Source organism: Procambarus clarkii, chromosome 59 (assembly GCF_040958095.1).
Source record: "Procambarus clarkii isolate CNS0578487 chromosome 59, FALCON_Pclarkii_2.0, whole genome shotgun sequence".
Lineage (NCBI taxonomy): Eukaryota > Metazoa > Arthropoda > Malacostraca > Decapoda > Cambaridae > Procambarus > Procambarus clarkii.
Window position 1 is genome coordinate 34433330 of NC_091208.1, and position 21433 is coordinate 34454762.

The 21433-nt window shown below is 47.9% G+C and overlaps 1 protein-coding gene across 1 annotated transcript in view; it reads left to right on the top strand.

Annotated features, from left to right (window-relative positions):
• LOC123768081 (exosome complex exonuclease RRP44-like protein Dis3) overlaps positions 1–21433 on the top strand; it is a 119109-nt gene extending 97676 nt beyond the window's left edge. Inside the window, 3 exon segments of the mRNA XM_069307083.1 lie at positions 8091–8259; positions 12945–13172; positions 19919–21433. Of these exon segments, the coding sequence (XP_069163184.1) occupies positions 8091–8259; positions 12945–13172; positions 19919–20125 (604 nt within the window). The 3' untranslated portion in view covers positions 20126–21433.

The window sequence follows — 21433 nt, forward strand, 5'->3', positions numbered from 1 at the left end:
GCATAATGTCAGAACCCGGACATTTTTCTACTGCCCCATCTCTATGAGCAGATTATTGGTCCTGTGACAGATACCTTGCTGGTTTGACCTTTTCCTCATCTCTTAACTTTCTGATGCATGTCTTTTGTCATTTGTATGACAGGCAGGTGGCTGGGTTATTGGTGTTCCACCTGTGTTTGTCTTTGAGGTGGCTGAGCATGTATTTCACCATTTTCTATACCTCCTTTGCTTTTCCTCAGTCTCTGTGTTGTCTTGTCCTTTCATTCATGGTTATTCTTGATGGCACCTTTTGCCTTTTACTGTCACCTTATCATTCAGTGTTGGCAGAGTCACTGTTGCTTTCATTTGGCATTAGTACCTCTCGAGTTGTTTTCTGCAAGTGTTCTCCAGCACTTTTCTCACCTCCCACCTGCTCATGCTGCTCTTGAGCCATCCTGGTCGCTCGACCGTGTACTCGCCTTTCTCTTTCCTTGGCGGTTCACGGTTTACACTTCAGTCTGGGATACCTTTTTCATGGCAGTCCTTTTGTTAGCTCTTGCCGCTGGCTGTTGGGTTAGAGAGCATCATTCTCTTCTCCGGAGGAAAGGGTTCTGCGCTGTTGGCCCTGGTGGAGGAGTTCCTTTGTTTGCAACCTATCTTTCTTTTCTGGCTTGGTTGGTTCAGCCAGGGGTGCTTCATTTGTTGTGTTTGGTATGTGGTATGCAGGTAGCAGTTTTTCACTGCTACCTGCATATCACTGATTCTGTCTCGGCGGATGCTTTATGGGTCTTTACTGTTTCCTTTGTTTCCTGTTCCAAGGCTCGCATTTCCAAGGTTGTCCCCATTGCCAATACATCCAGCAAGCTTACAATTTACTCCCCAAGGTCAATGATGCTTGTAAATATGCTGTTCTTACTGGATTTTTCTTCAAATTATCTTGGACTGATATTCAGGATCAGGGGGTTTTGGCAGTCTAACAGGGTAATGACAGCTGGGACATTTAGTTAATGTCCCAGCCTCTTGGCATTCTTGGGCTGTGTTTCCTTGCTGTCTCTTTCGTTTTAAAATCTGCCACCTTTCCTCCTCTCAAGTAAGTTTGTTTTCACTCCAGGGTTAATTATTTTCTGGGAGCTATTGGGAGACTCGCAAAGAAAACCAGCATTGAATGTAATGAAATGCCTCTTTCTGGCAGAGCTCCAGTGGCTCCCTGACTCCCCCCCCCCCTTCCTACCAGTTGCATCACTTCCTTGATATTTGGTTCATATGTTCCAGAACTGACCTAGAAGTGTTGGCATTGGGTAGGTACTGACAGGTTCAAGATAGTTTTGAATGTTTCGATCATTGTTTTAAATCATTTGAGGAGTTGCTTGGTGGTTTTGAGGCTTAGATTTCTGTGAACCTGGCAGTTATCTGTAATGCTTTACTGACTTTCTGGATGCTTTCCTGGTGGGGGTGGCAAAATGTCTCGCTCACTCTGCACTTCAGTGAGGGACCGCCAGGTTCTGGCTCTGGTTCCCGGCATGTCAGACAGAACTCTCACGACTGATGTGACCTAGTAGCTAGGAGCAATTTCAGCAGGATAGCTTCAGGAAGCCATCAGGGCTCTACCAGAAAGAGGTATTTCACTACATTAATAAATATTTTTTTGTGGGGAGCCCCTACGGCTCCCTGGAGCTTATCGGGCTAATGTATGTTATATTAGACCGGGACATTAGCTATGGAGTACAGACCTACCTGGGACCAGCGCCAGAACCTGGTCCCTTCAGAGAGGTTTCAGGGAACAATGGCCCTGGAAAAACCCCTTGTGGTTGGGGTTTTCCTTATCTGCCATCGACCGGGGTGAGGCACCCAGAAAGGTAGGCATAACAAAACAAACCCCACATGGTAAGAAACTAAAACAAAAAAAAGAACAGAGAGGTAGAAACTCCCTACAATCCCAAGGAAACAAGCAAACAAGCAATTATCACAATTTATTGCCGCGCCGGTCGTCCGCACAGCCCTCCCATCCCCTCCTCGAGAGGGGGAGGGGGATCCCCCGGACCTCACCGCACCGGCTGCCTTTAGTTCGTAAGCTACTACCAACCGGGACTGACGCTTCTCTGGCCTCAAATTCCTTGGCGGTGTTTTGCCTTGTGTGACGTTCTCTGCTGTCTTAGTGTGGTGTGCGGTGGCCAGGAGTACATTATCAGTGCCGGGGCTGCATGCGCTTAGGGGCTTCCTTCCCTAAGTGCCCTGTGAGTACAGCCCCTGTGTGACAGGATTATCTTCCCTGGGGCGTTCGGGAACCGCTCCCGTAGGGGTTCTTGCTGTTCGGCATTTGCCTTGCCCTTGGGGGTTAGCTGGGGCTTGGGGCCCTTGTTTGGCCTTGGGTAGGGAGTGGTGTTGTGTGTCCTGCCACCTAAACGGCGACCAGTTCCTGTTGCCTCTGGGGACAGTGTACTTTTGCAGGGTTTTTCTTTTGTTTTTTTTTTGTTTGCCTGGTGGAGGTTCTGCCACGTGGGCCTATAGTTCCCCTGATTCTGTTTTGGTGGCCCTCTGCTAGGCTTCCGTGCTTGTACACGTCCCAGGGGTTTCAGTGTTATCATCTACCCCTTGCTTGTTTGGGTTTCTTAACCGGTTAGCAACACCTTGCCTGGGCTTCCCATAGTTGTTACCCCAACAGGCCCTGGAAACCCTTGTCGGGGCTCGGTGGACCCATGGATGCGTCTCCCGAGTTCCAGCCTGCCTTGTGCGGGTTTGAAGGTTGCTGTGTGCCCTTGTCTCACGGTGACAGTCACCTGTTTTGCCTCCATCATGCTGCCTGTTGGGTCAACGACACCTTGGACCCGGAGTCTTGAGAGTCGTGTTCTCTGCTTGTGCTCCAGTTTTACTCTGAGGATCTTCCTGTTAGGATACAGGCAACATCAGCGTTGCATGTTAGGTTTAGGTTACTGCAACGCGCTAGGTTGGTTTCCCACCCGGATGCCCCGAGGCTGCCCCGTTTTGGCTTTAGGGACCCGGACCTGGGGGCGTTAGTAGCTTCGACTATTCAGTGCTGGCGTCGTCTGGTCGGCACGGTGATCGCCCTGTTCGACATTTGGGTTCTCGTAAAGGGCGTCGGCCCTTTCGCAGTTCACCCTGTTGATGGGGCGATGGGGTGGGGGGGAGGATCATTCTGTTTGCTCACGCTTGGTCCCACGATTTGTGGGCCTTTTCGGTCGTGTCATCCGGCCTGCGGTGGCATTGGGCAGCACATTCTCCTTTGGGGGGTTCGGGGCTAACAGGGCAGGTTTCTTCTCCTGTACTTCATTAAGTCATCTCAGAGTGGGTGCGCTTGGGTGTAGTCAAAACGACTCCGTCCCTCAGGTGGGTTTCCCCGCCTGTTTCCAGTGACGAAACGGGACTGTGCGGATCTGAGGTTCATTCTGGACTTGTCCCGTCTGAACCCCTGGATTCCTTGTCCCTCCGTTTGGATGACTACTCTGTCTTAGGTCCGGCTTCTGTTGGAGCCGGGTGCCTGGATGGTGTCCCTGGACCTCAAGGACGCTTATTGGCACGTTCCTATTCATCCGGGGTTCAGGGACTGGTTAGGTTTCGTGGTGGGGCGTCATGCTTACCGCCTTCGCTGCCCACCTTTTGGCTTGAATCTGGCACCTTGCATATTCACGCGTCTGACCCGGGTTGTGGTGACCCGTCTGTGTCTTCTAGGGATTCGGGTTTTGGCCTACTTCGACGACTGGCTGGTGTGGGCTCCCAGTCGGTCAGCTTGTCTGCTCGCCAGGAATATGGTTCTTTCTTAGCTCGGCCGGGATATGGTTCTTTCCCAGCTCGCCAGGTTCGGGTTCCTGGTGAACTGAACGACCCCCTTCCCTCAGGTGGGTTTCCCGCCTGTTTCCAGTGTCGATACGGGACTGGGCAGATCTGTGGTACATTCTGGACTTGTTCCGTTTGAACCTCAGGATTCCTTGCTCCTCCTTTCAGATGACCACTCTGTGTCAGGTCCGGCTTCTTTTGGAGCTGAGTGCCTGGATTAAATCAGGCAATACGTGTCCCTGGGTCTCAGGAAAGGCCTGGCTTAAATCTGGAACTTCACGTATTCACATGTCTTACCCAGGTCGTGGTGACCTGTCTGCATCTGTTAGGGGTTTGGGTATTGGTCTACCTCGACGACTGATTGGTGTGGGCTCCCAGTGGGTCTGCTCGCCAGGTGTGTGGTTCTTTAACTGCTTGCCAGGTTCGAGTTCCTGGTGAATTGGAGTCCCGGTCCCGTCTGGTTCCGTCCCAGGTTCGGACCTGACTGAGTCTTGTTTGGGATTCTCGGACTGCTTCCTTGTCTCTCCCTCCAGAGGCGTTGCTGCGGCTGCAGTCCCGCTGTTGGCTGTTTCTGAGGGGTCCCGGGTCACTCGGTGGTTGCTCGAGTGGTTGTGCCGGAGTCTGAATTTCTCCATGCTAGTCTTCCTGCCTGGTTGAGTTTGGCTTCAGCGACTGTTGTGGTTCCTTCGGAGACGTCCCTTCCGCCTCTCTCCGATCATTGGGTTCGTCCTCTGGGGGCCTTGTGTCGGTTGCTGCATCACCGGCTTCCTCTTCGGGGTTTTCAGGGTTCGGTGCCTTGGCACCTTCACGAGCCTTCGCTTGATGTGTTCACGGATACGTCGTCCCTAGGCTGGGGCTTTGTGACCAGTGCTCACCAGGCCGGCCAGGGACGGTGGGTTCTATCCTTCCGTTGGGCTCACAGCACGGTTCGGGAGTTTGCGGCAGTCTGGTTTGCGCTTCGGAGGGTTCAGGTCACTTGGGGATCAACCAACCGGCTCCATTTGGACTGTTCTCCGACGATTCATTGCCTGACCCACGGGGGTTCTCTTCAGTCCTTGGCTCTTTGGGGTTGGTACCTTCGAGTGGTTCGTCTGCTGGATTTTCGGGGTTTGGCTCTCCGTGCGGTTCATGTCCGGGGAGTGTCCAGCATTCTGGCGGACGGCCTGTCTCGCTTCATTCCCCTGTCCACGGAATGGACGGTCGACGATGACTCGGTTCGTTGGATCTGCCTGACGTACAGACTCCCAGATGTGAACCTCTTCGCGTCGGCGTGGTCTCGGCATCTTCCAGTCTATGTGACGCCCTTCCCCGACTGCAAGACGTTCACAGTGGATGCCTTTCGGCAGGACTGGTCGAGTGGGGTTTACCTGTACCTCTTCCTCCCGGTCCAGCTGTTGCTTAGGGTTCTGGCTCGGTTGGAGACCTTCCCAGGGAGAGTAGTCTTTGCGGCCCCTTGGTGGCCGGCCCAGCTTTGGTTTCCTGCGCTATTGGCTCGGTGTCCGAACCCAAGGCGTTTCCCGCACCTCCCCTTTTTTCAACAGGTCGAGCTGGTTCAAACTTCTCTGCTCTTCGTGTCTGATCTTTTTGACGCGGGTGTATCACCATTTCTGTGGTGATCAGGTGGCTTTGTTGATGGTGTCCCACTTGAGAGCTTCGTCTCGGCGACAGTATGAAGTTTCCTGGCGTTCTTTTCGACATTTTCTTGCTCTTCATAGGTTGTCTTATATTTTGGATTGGGTTATCTTATCCTTTCTTGGCTTTTTCAGGACCGTCATTTGATGCCTAATACTGTCGCCTCATATCGTGTGAGGCTGGCGGAGTCGCTCCAGCTAGCGTGCAGGGTGGACGTCACATCTGCCCTGTTTCCATAAGCTTTCTAGTGCTATGTTTCACCTCCGGCCTGCTCACGCGCCGTCTGAGCCGTCCTGGTCCTTGGACAGGGTGCTCTCCTATCTTTCCTCTCCTTGGTTTTGGTGGCCCCTTCGGTTCAATATTGTTTTTCCAAGGCTTTGCTTTTGTTGGCATTGGCCTCTGGGGGTCTGGTAGGGGAGCTTCATGCTCTCCTCCAGCACAGGGGTTTCTGCTCTTTTGGTCCTGGGGGTAGGTTTGTCCGTTTGCAGCCTTCTCCATCTTTTCTGGCGAAGAACTAGACGGCTGCTTTCTGGAGGGTCCGTGGGTCATTGATGCTTGGTTGGTTCGACCGGGGATGCATCATGTGTTGTGTCCGGTTGAGGCTCTTTGCCAATACCTGCGTGCCTCAGCTGGGGTGGCTGGGGATGCGTTTTGGGTTGATCCGGTTTCCCTCGTTCCCTGTTCCAGGGTTCGGGTCTCCCAGGTTGTCCGAAAGGGCTATTAAATCTAGCCAGCCAGCCTGTGGTCTATCCTCGCGCCCATGACGTTCGGAAGTTTGCAGCTTTAGTTGCCGTGTTTGGTAACATGTCTTGGGCTCATATTTGGGCACGTGGATTTTGGCAGTCAAACAGGGTCCTGGCCGTCCGTTATTTGCTGACCATGTCTGCTCCTCAGCGTTCTTGGGTTGCTTTGGGTCGCAGGTTGCAGCCAGTTGTCTCGACTTCGCGTTAAGGAGCGTGTGGCCGCCGCCTCCCAGGTAAGTCCCTATTTTCCTTCTCTTTGTGTATGTAGCTCCAGGGAGCCGTAGGGGCTCCCCACAGAAAACCAGCGTTGAATGTAATGAAACGCCATTTTCTGGGTGAGCCTCGGAGGCTCCCTGGCTACCCTCCCTCCCATCCGGTTGTCCGGTTGGCATTTTTTTCCCACGTTGGTTGAAGCCTAGTTCCGAATTGTGTAAATTGTGATAATAGCTTGTTTGCTTGTTTCCTTGGGATTGTAGGGAGTTTCTATTTCTCTGTTCGGTTTTTGTTTTAGTTTCTGACCATGTGGGGTTATGAAAGGTAGGCATAACCATGTTATGCCTACCTTTCTGGGTGCCAAACCCCGGTCGATGGCAGATAAGGAAAACCCCGAACCACAAGGGGGTTTTCCAGGGCCATTGCTCCCTGAAACCTCTCTGAAGGGGCCAGGTTCTGGCGCTGATTCCCTGGGTGGTCTGAACTCCATAGCTAATGTCCCAGTCTAATATAACATACATTAGCCTGATAAATTCCAGGGAACCTCCGAGGCTCGCCCAGAAAATGGCGTTTCATTACATTCAACACTGGGTTTTTTTCCTGATGGTTGTCACTTCTTAGAAATAGGGAATTTTTAAATTAAATATTTTTTTTCTGTATCTTGCTTACCTGATTTATGTCTACAGGGAGGAAGATCCAGCTCTTGATCCTTGCTTCATAGCTGTTGCATCTAGTATAATTTACCTATAGATTTTCCAGTAATGGACCTGTTGATGATTTCAAGAGTTCCTCCTCTCTTACAGCCTGGCCCTGTGGCCAGCCTTCCGCAGCGATTCCCTGGTCTGAGAGGCAGTTTGTCTTCGTAGCCACAAGACCCACATAGCAATGACAGCCTGGCTGATTCATTATCTCCAGCAGAAACTTGTCTAGTTCCCTCTTTAAAGCTTCCTCTCTTATTCCAGTGACATTTCTTATATTCATTGGCAGGAGACTGAGAAGTGGCCCTCTGATGTGTACACTGTGTTCACTAATAGTGCTTATTGAACCCAACTTTTCATTGGATTTATTTTATACTTCCTACCATATCTCTCACTCTAGTATGCAGGCTTGGGATCAGAGCTTCAAGTATTTGTATATATGTGTATATTCCATGTGTATATGTTGTTATCTTTGGTCTTGAGAATGTCACTGGTCTCTATCTTTGGTCTTGAGAATGTTGACCCCACCTCTGATTCAAGCTCATCTAGTTGTTTGCTACTCAGTTTAGGGATAATTCCCTCCAGTCTGTATTAACTGGTTCTAAGCACTGAACCTCACACCAGATATGTTAGCTAGAGATCCTATTGATCACTAAACCTCTTACCAAATATTTTATCCAGATGCTCTATTAAGCACTGAATCTCACACCAGATATGTTAGCTAAAGGTCCTAATGAGCACTGAACCTCATACCATATATACTAGGTAGAGGCCTTGCAGCACAGAACCTGTTACCTTGCATGATAGGGAGGCAGATGGCTCTGGCTCTGCTGCTGTGGGGTCTTGTAGTTGAAAGTGATCTTATAACTTCAGTTCCAGCTTGCCAAGCATCAGCACTAAAAACAGTGTATATTGATACTTTTCTTCTTGTCCTCTGTGCACCACAGTGGGTGTGTAATGTTTCTAACCTTGTAATAACATTTCAGTTATATGTTCCAACTTATTGGGTTAAATTTTTGTTGCTATTGCACAGGTATGCTGATATAATTGTACATAGACTGCTTGCAGTCATCATTGAAGCAGATAGGACCTACCCAGACCTCTTGGACCCAAAGAAATTAGCAGATCTTAGTCAGCACATCAATTATCGTCACAAAATGGCTCAGTATGCAGCCAGAGGATCAGCAGTAATTACAGCCATTGTAAGTTTTCCCTGTATGTTTGATATATTTTTTCTTGTGACCTAAATTCCAACAATACTTTTAGAATGTGTTCTTAAGTCTCCAAATTCCTTGTGAGTTCAGACATACTCCAGGTTGTGTTACTGTTAAGCATATCATGGTTCATGGTTGAGGCACGCTAACTCCCTGTTGCTAGCAGCTCGGGATAGTTCCACACCTATCAAACTGCACCAGTCCCTTGTAAGTCATTAATAGCCTGCTGGATTCAAGAGGCCAAAACAAGATTCCCTCATAAAGTGCAGAGAACACTTTCTAACTGATCTATTTTTCCTCTATTATGTCTATTACAAACGTAAATTTCTAACACACACACATACACACATTCCCAGGAAGCAGCTGTGTTAGGTACCTATTTACTGCTAGGTGAACAGGCCATTAGGTGAAAGAATCTGTCCATTTGTTTCTGCTTTGGTTTCTGTGTGTGTGTAATTACCTAAGTGTAGTTACAGGATGAGAGCTATGTTCATGGTGTTCCATCTTCCCAGTACTCTGTCATATAATGCTTTAAAACTACTGATGGTTTTGGCCTCCACCACCTTCTCACTTAACTTGTTCCAACCATCTACCACTCAGTTTGCAAAAGAAAACTTTCTAATATTTTTTCTGGGGGAGCCCCGTCGGCTCCCCGGAGCTATCCAGGCTGATTGGATATGTATAACTTTCTGGCATCAGTCAATGTGCATGGAGTTCTTGCCTACTGGGAACCACGAGCCAGAACCTGGCACCCCTCAGAGAGGCGCAAGGAGCAGTGGCCTATAGAAACCCCCGTGTGGTTTGGAGCATTCTATGTCTGCCATCAACCGGGTCTGGCACCCAGAAAGGTAGGCGTCCCAAAACAAATCCCTATTCTGGTGACACTATTGCTTCCGAAAGCCGAACAAGTGGTCAGAACTTCCCCAAACGAAAAGTAGCAAACTAACATGACGTCATCACGTTGCTGCGCTGCTGTCTGCGAACCCCTCCTTCCCCGGGAGGGAGGAGCCCCAGACCCCCGTGCCGGCAGACCAACGGCCAGTTCTTGGCTGATGTGATTCAGGAGAAGTCGTGTGCCTCTGGCTCTTGTTTTGTTCTCAGTCCTATAACCAAAACGGGGCAGTCTCGGGGCATCCAGGGCCACAACCAACCTAGCACGTTGCAACAACCTAAATCTAGCATGCAACGCAGCAGCTGCCAAGCACCCTCATGTCATGTTCATCATGTTCAGTAACTTGGGTGAACTGGAGCACATACAGAAAACAAACATCACACGACTCTGGATCAAAAGAATCACCGACCCAACAGGCAGCATGGCGGAGGCACAACCAGTGAGTGTCGCCCTGAGACAAGGGGACAGAGCAACCTTCAATCTCGCATGAAGCAAGAGGGGACTCAAGGATCACATCCATCGGACCACGGAGCTCCCATGGTGTTTCCCAGAATCCTTAGCCTTCTTAACACGCAAAGGGAAGCCCAGGCAAGGTACTGCGAACCGGCGCCCAAGTCTACCAAACAAACTTCATAAAAGCCGAACCCCTGGGACGTGTCCACTCACTGGGGCCTAGCGGGAGATACCACCAACACACACAATAAAACATGCACTGACCCCAACAACAGAGAGGGGAAGGACAAGGCAGACACCCGCTCACTAAGCAGGAACAAACAAAAACAAAAGAAAAATCCTGCAAGATGAAAACATACCCAGGCGGAACAGAGCCGGCCGCTATAATAGGTGATAACTAGCTGTGCTGTACCCCTGCACCCCTACCAGTGAGGAAAACTACCGCCTACCCAGAGATAAACAAGGGCTACAAAACCCCAGCTGACCCCAAGGGCAGCCAAGTACAGAGCAGTAAAAGACACAGCAGAGGTAGATCCCAAGGTGACTTGTAGAAGGAGCCCCCAAGTCCCAAGGGCAGTACTTACTAGGCACCTAGGGGTTATCTTGAGATGATTTCGGGGCTTTAGCGTCCCCGCGGCCTGGTCCTTGACCAGGTCTCCTTTTTGTTACACCCCCCAGGAAGCAGCCCATAGCAGCTGTCTAAATCCCAGGTACCTACTTACTGCTAGGTAACAGGGGCATCAGGGTAAAAGAAATATTTTGCCCATTTGTCTTCGCCTTCACCGGGGATCAAACCCGGAACTTCAGGACTACGAATCTGAAGCCCTATTCACCCAGCTGTCAGACGCCCTTCCCCTTTCAAGGGAAGGAAACCCTAGGCGCATGCAGCCCGAATACCGTAGAATATTTCTCCTGGCTCACACACCACCTGTAGAGACAGCCCCACACCACAAGGCTCAGAACTGAGACAAAACAGGAGCCAGAGGCACACAACTTCTCCAGAATCACATCAGACAAGAACTGGTAGTTGGATTGCCGGCGCGGGGGTGTTGAGCTTTGCTCTTTCAGCCCGCTTCTCAACTGTCAATCAACTATTACTAACTACTATTTTTTCCCCCTCACACACACACACACCCACATCCACACTCAGGAAGCTGCCCATAACAGCTGTCTAATTCCCAGGTACCTATTTACTGCTAGGTAACAGGAACATCAGGATGAAAGAAACTGCCCATTTTGTTTCTCGCCGGCACCGGGAATCGAATACCGGTTCACAGGATTGTGTGTCCAATGTACTGTCCATTCAGCCACCAATGCCCATTCCACCCCACACCTACCCACCACCACCACCACCACCACCCACACCTACCCAACACCACCACCACCACCACCACCCAACCTGTCCTCTTAAAAGGAACGTCGCTTTTGGCCGTTTGCCCGTATGGCCGAAAGTGGACGTAATTTGAAAATGAAAAAAAATTTAAAATAAATTTGGGATTTTTTTTTCAACGACAGTAAGTTAAGGGTCCTCTGATAGGTTAGGTGGGCAGGAAATTCTCATAAAGTTTCAAAACGTTATGAAAAACGTTAATGGAAAGTTCCTCTTCTAAGCTGTCCGAGGAGGGCCGGACGACTCAAATAGAAAACGGACCAGTACGTCACTTTTGTGAGTCGATTTCATTTCAAATTACGTCCAAATTTGGCCATAGTGCGCATACGAGCCAAAAGTGACGTTATTTTTAAGAGGACGGGTTGCACCACCACCACCACCACCACCACCCACACCTACCCAACACCACCACCACCACCACCACCACCACCACCCACACCTACCCAACACCACCACCACCACCACCCACACCTACCCAACACCACCACCACCACCCACACCACCCACACCTACCGCCCCCCCCCCCCCACCACCACCACCCACACCTACCCCCCCCCCCCCACCACCACCACCCACACCTACCCCCCCACCACCACCCATACCTACCCCCCCCACCACCACCCATACCTACCCCCCCCCCCACCACCACCCATACCTACCTACTCCCCCCCTCTCCCCACCACCACCACCACCCACACACCTACCCCCCACCACCCACACCCACCCAATACCACCCACACCCACCCAATACCACCCACACCCACCCAATACCACCCACACACCACCACCACCTACCCACCACTCACACCTACTCACCACCACCACCTACCCACCATCCACACCTACCCCACCACCACCCACACCTACCCACCACCAACACCACCCATACCTACCCCCCCCCACCACCACCCATACCTACCTACTCCCCCCCTCTCCCCCCACCACCACCACCCACACCTACCCCCCACCACCCACACCCACCCAATACCACCCACACCCACCCAATACCACCCACACCCACCCAATACCACCCACACACCACCACCACCTACCCACCACTCACACCTACTCACCACCACCACCTACCCACCATCCACACCTACCCCACCACCACCCACACCTACCCACCACCACCATCCACACCTACCCAACATCCACACCTACTCTCATTCTCTCCCTACCTCTGTACATATTGTATAATATAAACTGTATATACCTTTAAATTTGTATTAAGTACACTTTAATATAACAAACCAGGTATGTTATAATGCTAAGTTAATCATTTTTTCAATTTATTCTTTATACGGCTTATATTATGAGTTCATAAACTTGGGCTAGTTGGTAGAGCAAGAGCCTTGCTTCTTGTTGTCATGATGCCATCCCCATGGTCAAAGTAGTTGGGTGCCATTCCTTTATTCTCTCCTCATATCTCAACTCCTTGTCCTCATAACCCTTCCAAGTGTTGCAGACGATGAGTCACAATAATGTGGCTGAAATATGTTGACCAGACCACACACTAGAAAATGAAGGGACGACGACGTTTCGGTCCGTCCTGGACCATTCTCAAGTTGATTGTGTCAAGTCGATCAATACAACACTTCCAAGTGTTGTATTGTTATACGTAATAGCTAAGTACTCTCTCCTTATTCTACTACATATAGGTACTCAGGACCCAGAGCATAGGCTTAAATCCTCTTCCTCATGGCTCCTACTGATTTTCTTCTTTTCCTTAGTGTTACCCTACCTATTTTATGAGGTCTGTCAACCTGTTTTGTTGTGTTTAATAGACATGCAATGAAGGCAGTTGAACTAAACACACACACGAGGTATACAGTAGTAATTTATATACAGTATGCTAATTTACAGTGAAGTATATATGAATTTCTGTATTAATAGACCATATATATTTTGTATCGTAATTATTTTTTTTTATTTCAGGCTTCTCTGAGAGGCAAGGTGTCAGAATTTGATTCATATGTGTTGTTTTTGCACAAAAATGCCATTCAAGTGTTAGCGCCAACAATTGGCCAGCAACTGACTTTATTCCTGGACAAAGGAGGGAACAAGGATAAAGAAGCAAAGATAGGAAAGCCACAACAGGTGTCTTCACAAGCAATGGAAGTGGAGGAGGAGACACCAGCAGTGGAATTTGAATTTAATGAACAGGTTGGTAGATTTGTTTCTTTTTTGGTAGTTAGATAAATGTCAGATTTACAAATAATAGTTTTCTGTAATGTTTGTATGTTAATTGTTTTGTTACTCCCATATACAGTGGGGATGTGGGGATGTGGGGGAGGTGTCAGTGGTGTGGTGGGGTAGGGACGGGGGCCATCAAATAAGCCTATCACACTCGAACCCGTTAGCCAGATTTGTTTCTTAAATTCTGGATGTATGTCATCATATATATTTTTGGTTACAGATTTTGTTTAATAATATTATTAGGACAATAAAACCAGTGTTGAATGTAATGAAATGCCATTTTCTGGGTGAGAGGGCTCCCCAGAGCTATTTGGCTGATACGGATGTACAGTATAAGCTTTGGGTATCAGTCAATTTACATGGAGTTCTAGGCCTACCGGGGACCACAAGCCAGAACTTGGCCCCCTCAAAGAGGCGTGAGGAGCAATGGCCTATAGAAACACCCTATATATATGGTTTAGAAGTACTCTATGTTTGCCATTGACCGGGTTGGGCACCCAGAAAGATAGGCGCCCCAAAACACCTTCCCATTCTGGTGAATAAATGCTACCAAATGCCAAACGAGAGGATAGAATTCTCCCTGAAGAAAAACGATCAAACGAGCATGACGTTATCTTTACCAACGCGCCATCGTCTATGCAACCCCTCCCCCCCTCCCAGGGAGGGGGAAGGGGGAGCCTCAGACCCCTTGCCGGCTACCCGAGCCTGTCAGTTCTTAGGCTGGATGTCAAAACACGCGAAAAGAACCATGGACTGGAGGGAGGACTGATGCCAGGGAGCCTATGGGTATCACGCATAAAATGGCATTTCATTACATTCAACACTGGTTTTCTGGGGGGAACACCTTCGGCTCCCCGAAGCTAACTACCCAAAGACAAGCTCAAAAGAGGGACAAACCCAGGAGGCGGAAACCATACCCCCGAAACCCAAAAAAAGACAGCTGGCAACACCGAACGACCCCACGGACGACCCGGGAGACCCGAGCCCTGGAACAGGGACGAAGGGAACCCAGGTAACACAAAGCGGTCCAGGGTAGTAGAAGCCATGGCACGCAGGCTATGCAGAGAGCCACAACCGGTCTCAAGAAAATGCACCCCCAACCAAACCAAACAAGCATCAACAACCTTAGGGAACCCTCCGGAAAGCAGCTGGCCCAACCTTGCTAGAAAAGAAGAGACGGCTGCAAACGAACAAACCGGACACCAGAACCCAAAGGAACAGAAACCTCCGTGAAACAATCCGGAGCCGAAGGAGCCACAACAAACTGAGGGGAAAGAGAAGACAGCCCCCAGACCAAGACCAGAATGGCTCGGGCGGCACATGAGCCGGCCAGAGGTTAAACAATGCCCGAGACAGCTTGCGAAATGGTTCAGAAGAACATCAAAACTGAAAGCAAGCTTTAGCAGCTTTAGCAGCTCCACCAGCGCCACACGAGACACAGCAACGCACACAGGTGGGACACCCGGCGAGCTGGGTAAGAACGAAATCTCTGACGAGCAAACTTGCCCCGTCTGGGAGGAACCTTCCCCCGGGACCACCGAAGAACCAACAAGTCCGACCCGGACGAAAACTAGAAGAAGCTGTTTGCAGAATCTGCCCAACCGTATACTACGCAAACAGCTAGGACAAAAACAGAAAAGCAAGGGGCACCGGCAGAAGCCAACAAGGAAACAAGCACTACTAGCCAACACGCAAAATGTGAAGCGAAAAATTGCGACACTGCAACCTGCATGAACGGCGGAAACAGCTCCAGCGGTGCAGACGACGTATGTGGCACCAATTTATGGATGAGGAGAACACTGGAGGACATGTATGGAACTAAAGTACAACGATTCAATACGTAAAAGAAATACAAATAAAAGTCTGCATCCAGGGCTGTAAACTCTGCCTCCTCTCGTTCTAATGACAACGAACATTAGGGGGCAGTAGTTGTTGATTGAGAACTACCATCATCTGCTGACGGTTCAACAGAGCAGCTCGTAATATCATACAAGGAGAAGATGAAATAACACAGATCTATAACTGAACACTGGCACTGTGCAGGATCAGGGATCCGAACACGTACATAGTCTTAGCCTAGCACTAATATTAGTATAGCCAATATGCACACTAATAAACAAGGTGAATAATAGAGGTATGAAGTATGCAAATATGCAATGAAAAGACTGTAAAAGTTGTCCAAGAACCAGTAACCAGGGACAAGAGAGTACATTCAAGATAATGAAGTAACATGACGTAAGTAGCAAGTGGAAATGTAATGTATATGAACTATTACATATACAGAATGATGCCAAGGCACACAAAAGGAGTCAGTCAGGCATTGAATAACTGTCAAGGAATGAGCAGCCAGATTGTATGGTTGCATGGAATGACAGGCAATGAACGAGTGTCCAGTCCAGAAAAGATTCAGTCACTGAACGAAAATCGGGGCCAAGCCCCACTGTGTTACGAACAATAAAGACAGACATGTGAAGGTTACATCAAGATGTACAGTATGGTATATAAAAGGCATTCAAAATGTATAGATTCCAAGGGAATGAAAGGGGCAGTCAGGCATGGAATGAATGACTGTCAATGAATGAGAGTGGCCAGAGTGAATGACTTGTCAAGGAACGAGTGTCCAGAGACAGGAAAAGATTGTCGGTTGGCAATGTGGCAGGAATTATCTACCTAAAAGAATCTGTTAGATCAAGGACCTGCCAAAAATGCCATGCGCACCAGTGGCCCTACAAGAATGTAACCATCAATGCTATGTACTCCTTGAACCCCCAATGGACTGCACGCAAAGCAGCCAAACAACATACCACAAACAATACCCAACACTCATCCAAAAGACGAGAATTGGAGCCTGGCTGACAGCGTAGCAGGCCGGCACGGCTAGTGAAATATGACCGCAGATGCGAATGCAGGAGTGGAGTAAAGGTATAGGCGGCATCACTATGACCCACCCCACACCGTAATTGAGATAAAAGTACAAGGAATGTACTCTACAAATACAATCCAGAAGTCCCCTAGTATCCAGGGAGCCAAAACTGGAGATATAAGATTAGGTAGCGTGGTGCATGTCCCAAGACAAAGGGCGTCTAACACCAACACGTGTTGACACTGTCCATAAACAATACGAACAACCCCGGGCCATTCTCAGCATGCCGAGGTCCGAGCTGGGTGGTCTCTCCCCCGCATTCAGGGAGGGTAGCCCACAATGTTCTTGTATCAAGATAAAACTTGACCATAATGTAATTAGATATAGTACTGAAAGAAGAATAGTAGTACTGAAGAGGACCAATGAATCTCATAAAATATTGGAGACAATCTCCATCAGAAGCAACAGATGTTCCAATAGTTTTTTTTTTTAATTAAGGAAGGCCGCCCCGAACCTTCCAGACCCTTGAGAATCATGTACAAAGCCACGTAGGCTCATATGGGCCCATTGGCTATGTAGGATCCAGTTGAAGTAGGATTGATGGATAAAGCGGGGAAAATGTGCCCCAGGAACGGTGGAACCGATGGACCCGAAGGAACACAGAACCAAACCTGGGAAGGGGCCGACACCAAAAACCGATCTGTACGTAGAGGGGGGTGGGGAGAAAACCCTACGCCATATAACGGTAAGCTCAACTCGGAGGGTAGGAAAACCCAAGGGGGGGTCCAATGGGGCCTGAGTGCCCCCCAGTCAGCTCCTTCCCAACCCTGGGGACCTCCACACCAGAACCCGGGGCCGAATTTTCCTCCAAAGCCCCGGCCTCTAAAGAAAAACCCGGGGCAGCCATAAAAACACTAAATAAGGGGTGCCCACTGGTCAGACCCGTACGCAACAGCTGGAGGATCCGGCTCAAATGCTTCTGTCACCACACCGGAAGGGGCATCCCCAGAGACTGCCAGTCTCTCAAAACCAGGGAAACCCCGCCCAGACCCCGAAGCCTTCAGACGCTTCTGAGCCAGAAGGGGACCAAAAAACACCACAGCAGGGGAAGAATGAGGGGGTCTAAACTAAACCAAGGCCGAAATGACCCACACCCTTAAGTCCGGGACCCTATAAGCAAAACGGGGCAGCCACGGGGGCTTCCAGAGTAGCAAACAACCTAGCGCGTTGCAGCAATCTAAACCTAGCATGCAATGCCAGAACCACCAGCAGACTGGGTGAACAGTCACAAACAAGCAACAACTCCCAGGACTCTGGGTCGAAGGTGTAACCGACCCAACAGGCAGCTGGATGGAGGCAAAAACAGTGAGAGTCACCCCTGAGACAAGGGGACAGAACAACCGTCAATCAAACTAGCAAAATGTGAGGGGGGGGGGGACTCGGGGCCACATCCAACAGACACGCGTGCCCCCGTGGGGATTCCCAGGGCCCTTAGTGTTGCAATCTCCACTAAGGGAAGCCCAGGCAGGGTACTACTAATTGACTCCCAAGATTCCAAACAAACTTCTAAGACTGCACCCCCGGGACGTGTCTGCTCACGGGGGCCCTAGCACACATATATATGTAGAGGGGGTGACCCAAACCCAAGGGCAGACCTCCTGCCAAGGCGAGGAACAAAAAAGAAACAAAAAAACTGCAAGAGTAGCATACCCAAAAGATGCAGTCGGTCGCCATGAGAGGTGAAAACTAGCTGCGTAAGTACCCTGCACCCCTACCATTGACGAATACTACCCCCTACACAGAGACAAACAGGAGGAAGACACCCCTCCAGCTGACTCCAAGTGCGGACAGTACTAAGCAGTAATTGACACAATGGAGGTAGCTCCCAAGGCGACTTGTGGAAGGAGGGCCCCAAGCCCCAAGGGCAATACTTACAGGGCGCTTAGGGAAGGGGGACCCTAAGCACATGCAGCCCCAGTACTTGTGAATATAATCCCAGCTCGCACACCACCGAAGCAAGAACAGAAAAGAAAAGCTGGAACTGGAGGTACATGACTGAAGCCCACCTACATCAGCCAAGAACTGACAGGGTCGGGTAGCCGGTGGGCGGTCTTGGGCTTCCCCTTTTCCATCCTGGGGAGGGAGGGGTTGCGCAGACGGCGGCACGTTGGTAATGAGATGATCCTATGCTTGTTTGATCGTTTTTCTTCATGGAGAGTTCTATCCTCTCGTTCAGCGTTTGGTAGTATTTATTCACCAGAATGGGGGGTGTTTTGGAGCGCCTATCTTTCTGGGTGCCCGACCCGGTCGATGGCAGATATAGAGTTCTTCTAAACCATATATAGGGTGTGTCTACAGGTCATTGCTCCTCGCGCCTTGCTGAGAGGGCTAGGTTCTGGTTCGTAGTCCCCGGTAGGCCTAGACCTCCATGTACATTGACTGATGCCCAAAGCTTACACATCCGAATCAGCCAGATAGCTCCGGGAAGGCAAAGGGGCTCTCCCAAGAAAGTTATAAAAATACTTGTTTCATGAATGCTTTATTATATTAGATGAAGATTCTCCAGGCTATCTCAGGTTTGGCAATCTACTAAGCTAGCCACCTGGGGAAGAGAGGGAGGGAGACCAGCAGTATTAAGTGGGGGAGGGAGAGCAGCAGTGATAGTGTGAGGGAGAAATGGATCAGGACTTCTCTTATTGGTGAGTGCAAAAAAAAATACTGTCGCATTTATGCTATGAACCTGTCAATTTTTTCCCCTCTCCATTTCTCGTTTATGAACTGACACGATAACTGACAGGTTTCGTCTCCCAAGGGGTTCGCAAACCAAGTGGTCCTCTGTACCTTTGTTTATGATCGTAATCCGTTCCCAGAGACGCGTCAAAATACATTTTATACCAAATAACACTTTTTGTACTAGCTACAATACAGTATGTATATCTTATCTTGAATGAGGACTTTTGTTGGCATATGGAAGATGGTGAGAAGAGAAGAAGGAGAGGTGTTAGTGTTTGGAAGGGGTTTTTGTTTTTCTCACTAAAAACCTGTGTAGCAATACTTGTTTTTCCTCCATGGTCATCCTCACAATTATTTTTTGAGGTTGAACTTTACCACTGACTTTCTTGGGACCCATGGCATGATATATAATAAGAACTTTAATGTTAAAAAAAGGCAAAAATGCAGACAAACAATTAAATTCTTCACAAAGAATTTAAGCACGGCCGCTGCCGTCACTACGCGGGATAGACTTGTTGACAAACTGAGAGTGGCTCGCGCTCGTTCGACCCATACGCGTATAAACATACGTTGTCTTCCAAGTAAACCGTCGTACACCAATTCAAATTTTACGATGAATTTGATGTCGTATACCAAATAATTTGTACTCTAGGGTAGTCATCTACCTAGGTTCCACTGTACAGTATTGTATATCTGGAGTATACCTAGAGTGGGTTCTGGGAATTCTTTTACTCCCAAAGTGCAGCCTGGGGCTAGGCTCAACTGTGATAATTTGGTCAGGCTGTTGCTTGGAGCAGCCCGCAGGCTCATATCCACTACAATCTGGTTGGTCAGTACCTCTTGCAAAAACATATCTAATTCTCTATTTTGTACCAGTGTTATTTCCTTTGTTTGCTGGGAGTGTACTGAATACCTGTGGAGCTCAGCGTTCTCTAATTTTATCTATGGTACCACTACTATTCACTGGGTCAATTCTGCATTTCCACCCATATCTTTTGCTCTAGTAGAGTATATTGCTATTGTTCATGTAAATTTTTAAAGCAAATACAAAAATAAATACAATCAGTTGGTAAGCTTAATTGGAAAACTGATGCTTTAAAATGCTTTAACTTTTTAGGAACTCTTTGTGAAATGCAATGACGTGATAATTCGTCCCTTTGACCATCTTCGTATACAAGTGAGTGTGGATGCCTCTGACGTTCAGCATCAACGTGTTGTCTGCAAACTTATTCATCCTGTCATCCCAGGATTTTCAGTTCCATCTCTAAAGCGAGAAGGAGAAGATGGAATGGATAAGGGGGTAAAGAAGTTGAAAAAGAAATAGTTTTAAATTATATATATATATTATGTAAATTATTAATAGCATTGAACATTATGAGAAGTCTGTACCTGGATGGGTTTCTGAGAGTTCATCTACTTCCCAAGCCTGGCCCCAGGCCAGGCTTGACTTGTGAGAGCTTGGTCCAACAGGCTCTCACAAGTCTTGGAGCGACCTGCAGGCCCACATATCCACCACAGCCCGGTTGGTCCGGCACTTCTTGAAGAAAACTGTTTGGTTTTATCTTGAAGGTGTCCATATTTGTTCTGGCAAATTTGTTTATAAATGGAAAATTCACCAATTAGGAAGTTCAAAGATTTTTAATTTATGCAAATTAATACTAATTCATTTGATTCCTTAGTTTACATTCATTATACAGCATTTCATAAACACAAGTATCTTTCATGATAATTTATGTAAGAGCCTTAAATAGATGCTAATAGACAGTAGAGATGCAACTTGAAATGCATTACTTATTTTTAAATTTAAGTTGGAATTAAAGTATGTTTTTTTATATTATTTACTAGTGTGGAAAACGTAAAACTAACTACCTGATACTGTAATATTATAAATAACAATAAAGACGTGAGTTGTCATTCTTTTACAAATATTGTAACTGTACAAAATACCCAAAGCCTGTGTGTGGCATTCTTGGCTCCAGTGTTTTTTAGATCGTGTAAATTAATAGTGTAATGAAGGAAAGTTTTCTGTACTGATGCAAAGACTTTCACAGATAAGTATAAATGTTGAATATATTTTTAAAATTTTGGCTGGTTAAATTTTCAGGAGCTCAAATTAAAAATGTGTAGTTGTGAATTCCAACAGTTTTATTTTTTATTAGACTACAAGATGTACAAAATTCTTTCCTTGTGTCCTTTCACAAAATGATAATGAAAAACCCTTATGTAATGTCTATACTGTGAATATTTTTATATTCTGCATTAGATATATGGATCGAGATATATTTACAGCTATGATCAGGAGAGAGAATTTTTATGAAACGACCTAAATTTTTAGTTGAAATTAGAGCATTTCTTATTAATGCTCTGATTATTATTAGTATGGCTGCAGAGATCCTTGTCTGAAACTCTAAAAGAAATCACATTAGCAGTGCAGTAATTCCATAAAACCTCTATTTTGATGTCATATATGTAGGACTAATGTGATCATCCATATTAATTAAGATTTTTTTTTAGTATTGAACTACCTGCAAGTTATTCCCCAAATATGAAAAATTACAGTCATACACCATAAATTTTTGTTGACATTACACTACAGTATTAGAAAATGTTTTTCAATAAAATTTTAATGAAA